The 1,512-nt window shown below is 42.7% G+C and overlaps 1 protein-coding gene across 1 annotated transcript; it reads left to right on the top strand.

Moving 5' to 3' along the window:
• Nucleotides 1-118: 118 nt before the first annotated feature.
• LOC102495818 (olfactory receptor 2D3-like) lies at nucleotides 119-1,042 on the top strand. The gene has a single exon (XM_006162816.1). The coding sequence runs from the start codon at nucleotides 119-121 to the stop codon at nucleotides 1,040-1,042; it is 924 nt and encodes a 307-aa protein (XP_006162878.1).
• The last annotated feature ends 470 nt before the right edge of the window (nucleotides 1,043-1,512 follow it).

Below are 1,512 nucleotides of genomic sequence, written 5' to 3'. Positions count from 1 at the left end.
ATAATAATAATAACATTAAATAAAAAATTCTTTTTAAAAACAATGTATTTACTGAAAAAAATAACTCATTGAAGTGTTTCCTTTCTTGATGCTAATCTATGTACAGGAATAGACATTCATGGGAGAGGAGAACCAAACCTACGTGACTGAATTTGTCTTCCTGGGTCTTTCACAGGATCCACAGACTCAAGTCTTGCTCTTCTTCCTCTTTCTGATCATCTACCTGCTGACGGTGCTGGGAAACCTGCTGATTGTTGTGCTCATTCACGTTGACTCCAGACTGCACACACCCATGTACTTTTTTCTTAGAAACTTGTCCTTTGCTGATCTCTGTTTTTCCACTACCACAGTCCCCCAGGTTCTAGTCCACTTCCTAGTGAAAAAGAAAACCATTTCCTTTGCTGGATGTTCAACACAGATAGTTGTTTTACTTCTGGTTGGGAGTACAGAGTGTGCTCTGCTGGCAGTGATGTCCTATGACCGCTACGTGGCAGTCTGCAAACCCCTGCACTACTCCAGCATCATGACACACCGGGTATGTGTCCAGTTGGTTGTAGGGTCCTGGGCCAGTGGAGCGTTTGCATCACTGGTGGACACCACATTCACATTCCGTCTGCCTTACCATGGAAACAATACCATTAACCATTTTTTTTGTGAACCTCCTGCCCTCCTCAAGCTGGCTTCAACAGACCCTTACGGCACAGAAATGGCCATCTTTGCAATAGGTGTGGTCATCATCCTGGCTCCTGTCTCCCTCATCCTTGTTTCCTACTGGAATATCATCTCCACTGTGATCCGGATGCAGTCTGGGGAGATGAGGCTCAAGGTCTTCTCGACCTGTGGTTCCCACCTTACTGTCGTTGTTCTCTTCTATGGCTCAGCAATATTTGCGTACATGAGGCCAAACTCCAAGAAAATGAGTGAAAGGGATAAAATGATTTCTGTGTTCTACTCGGCAGTAACACCAATGTTGAACCCCATCATTTATAGTCTGCGGAACAAGGATGTTAAAGGTGCTCTTAGGAGAGTAACTTCAAAATAGTCTTTTTTAGAGGTAGAAATCTCCAATTATGATGGCCACTTTAGGGATGTGAGGACAAGTAATTTTCTTGTAGATATTTCTCATTTCCTTCCTATTCTTAGGTTTCTCCCCTTGTCTTCCTATATCTCATCTCAGATTAGTTCAACAAAGTGCTTTTTCAAAGCAAGGCACTCTGGTAGATACTGAAAAGAAATTCAATTGTAAGAAAGGAAAAGAAAAGCAGAGTGAGATAAAGAAAAAAGAGGAGGGGAGAGAGGGAATAAGGATGGTAGGAAGGTCGGAGACAAAACAGACATCTATCTTTTAGCTCATATAACCTGATAAGAAAATAAAAGCAAGGAGTCATAAAATTATATAGCAAGAAATAAGGAGAGGGTCTCTGGTGCTGTTGTCACACAATCTGACCTACACAGGAAGGTCCTGGGGACTCCCTGTTCACGCTGGGCACACATGAACATGCCCACGATCCA

This window comes from Tupaia chinensis, unplaced genomic scaffold (genome assembly GCF_000334495.1).
Source record: "Tupaia chinensis unplaced genomic scaffold, TupChi_1.0 Scaffold140675_1, whole genome shotgun sequence".
Lineage (NCBI taxonomy): Eukaryota > Metazoa > Chordata > Mammalia > Scandentia > Tupaiidae > Tupaia > Tupaia belangeri.
This window is presented reverse-complemented; position numbering and strand designations above follow the sequence as displayed.

Excerpts from the sequence above, each read along its gene's own strand:
- LOC102495818 (XM_006162816.1), top strand. The coding sequence starts at position 119 with ATGGGAGAGGAGAACCAAACCTACGTGACTGAATTTGTCTTCCTGGGT.